Below are 1,802 nucleotides of genomic sequence, written 5' to 3'. Positions count from 1 at the left end.
TAATTAATAAATTTTTTAAATATTATATTAATATATTATTAATATTATATTAAGTCCAGACTCGCGTATCTTTGGTATGCATAAATGATAAAGGCAAACAAGGAGCATGGGAGCCTGAGGCCGTACTTTAAAAAGTGTCAATAGTTGGTAACTCCGTCAGCCAATCACTGACTGCTTTTCAAGTTAAACGCACCAATCACAGACGAGAAATCATCCCTTACGTGACTTGAGAAAGTTCTGATAGTACGGATAGTTCTGTGTAAGAGTTAATTCAACAGATTATAAGGGTAATATAGGTACTGCAAAAATTTTATGAAGCACAAGTTTTCATCGAAAATCCACGCAAGTTTATCGGTCGTAACAAATTCTTAATTTTTGAATGATTTTGATAATCCAAAAGCCGCTAAGTGTTCTCTGGCTGTAGTGTTAAAGCTAATTATATTTACCTCTTTGACACAAGCGTTTTAACACAATTTCATTGCAGAAAAATAAAATCTCTTCCTGACTTTCGAATGCACGAAAGTTTGCGGCGCATTTCATTTGTTGAGTCCCGCAGGTCGCGTGATCAACATCTCGTCCCCCCAGGGGCTAGTGGGCACCCCCAGTCTGGGGGTTTACTGTGCCTCTAAGTGGGGGGTCGAGGGGTTCACGGCGGCGCTGCGCAGAGAGCTCGCGCAGCAGCAAGTCAAGGTTGTCACGGTCAGGCCATGTGAGTCTCATTATAATAAATACTTTATTTAGGGTCAGACCAAACGCAATATATTGATCTAGGATTATTTAGGTACCAACAATAGCCAGCAATAAGAATTACGATTGCAATTTTGTTTGATTGCAACAATATTCATGTTTAAATTAAGCACTACGGGTTCAGAAGCTAATTAAAATTTCACGATCACAGTTCAATCATAACTCATCTTTTTGAATGAATCGGAAAAAATCTATTAAATCAAAGGAGAAAATCATTCCCAAACAGACCTGGTTGTGCGACACGAGCAATTTATTTTGTCCTATCGTGTCGTTACTTACTTATTTAAAATCTGTTCGATATCAATCGCCTGTAAATTATAATAAATAAATGTTTGGGCAGGCAACATCCCCCACATGACCGGCATCATGGAAGGCAACGCTCGTCTCCTGGAGCAGATGAAAGCAGACCTCCACCCGTACACGGCGGCTGACCAGGGACGTGAGCTGGATGACATGATCCAGCAGTTCCAAGTCGCTTACTCGTCACGAAAAACGCACGAATTCAATGGTTCTTCAGGGACCAACACGAATATAAATAAGAATGAAAACGGAAGGCCAGTTTCCGTAGATTTACCGCGAGCATCTGCCACAGCAATGGAGTCTATAGACATTGGAAATATCAAGTCGGCTGAACATAAGGAACATTTCCTGAGGAAGCGACAAAGCCGCAATAAAGATAGCAATGATTCATCAGGAAACTGTTTTGAAGAGGAAAACGTCAGCGAAGAAGAAGAAGAAGCAGGAAGTCGACTGATACTTGAGAAGAGAACACCGAGAATCGAAGCGGTGGCTGATTTCATCCCAGGCGACCCTCTGCTCATACAGTGCATCAAGTGAGTGTGGTGTGGAAGTTGATGTTATTGCGAGGGCATCACGACAAGATTAATAAGTTTGCATCATGATAAGATTCATAAGTTTGCATCATGATAAGATTCATAAGTTTTCATCACGACAAGATTCATAAGTTTGCATCATGATAAGATTCATAAGTTTGCATCATGATAAGATTCATAAGTTTGCATCGTGATAAGATTCATAAGTTTGCATCATGATAA

The 1,802-nt window shown here is 40.0% G+C and overlaps 1 protein-coding gene across 1 annotated transcript; it reads left to right on the top strand.

Annotated features, from left to right (window-relative positions):
• Positions 1 to 556: 556 nt before the first annotated feature.
• LOC108680956 lies at positions 557 to 1,580 on the top strand (the record flags this gene model as incomplete). Its single annotated transcript, XM_018169888.2, is given in 2 exon segments — positions 557 to 709; positions 1,088 to 1,580. Coding segments are annotated over 2 exon segments (646 nt in total), but the record flags the coding sequence as incomplete, so codon positions are not given.
• Between the last annotated feature and the right edge of the window lie 222 nt (positions 1,581 to 1,802).

The sequence above is a fragment of the Hyalella azteca genome, unplaced genomic scaffold (assembly GCF_000764305.2).
Source record: "Hyalella azteca isolate HAZT.00-mixed unplaced genomic scaffold, Hazt_2.0.2 contig9140, whole genome shotgun sequence".
Lineage (NCBI taxonomy): Eukaryota > Metazoa > Arthropoda > Malacostraca > Amphipoda > Hyalellidae > Hyalella > Hyalella azteca.
This window is presented reverse-complemented; position numbering and strand designations above follow the sequence as displayed.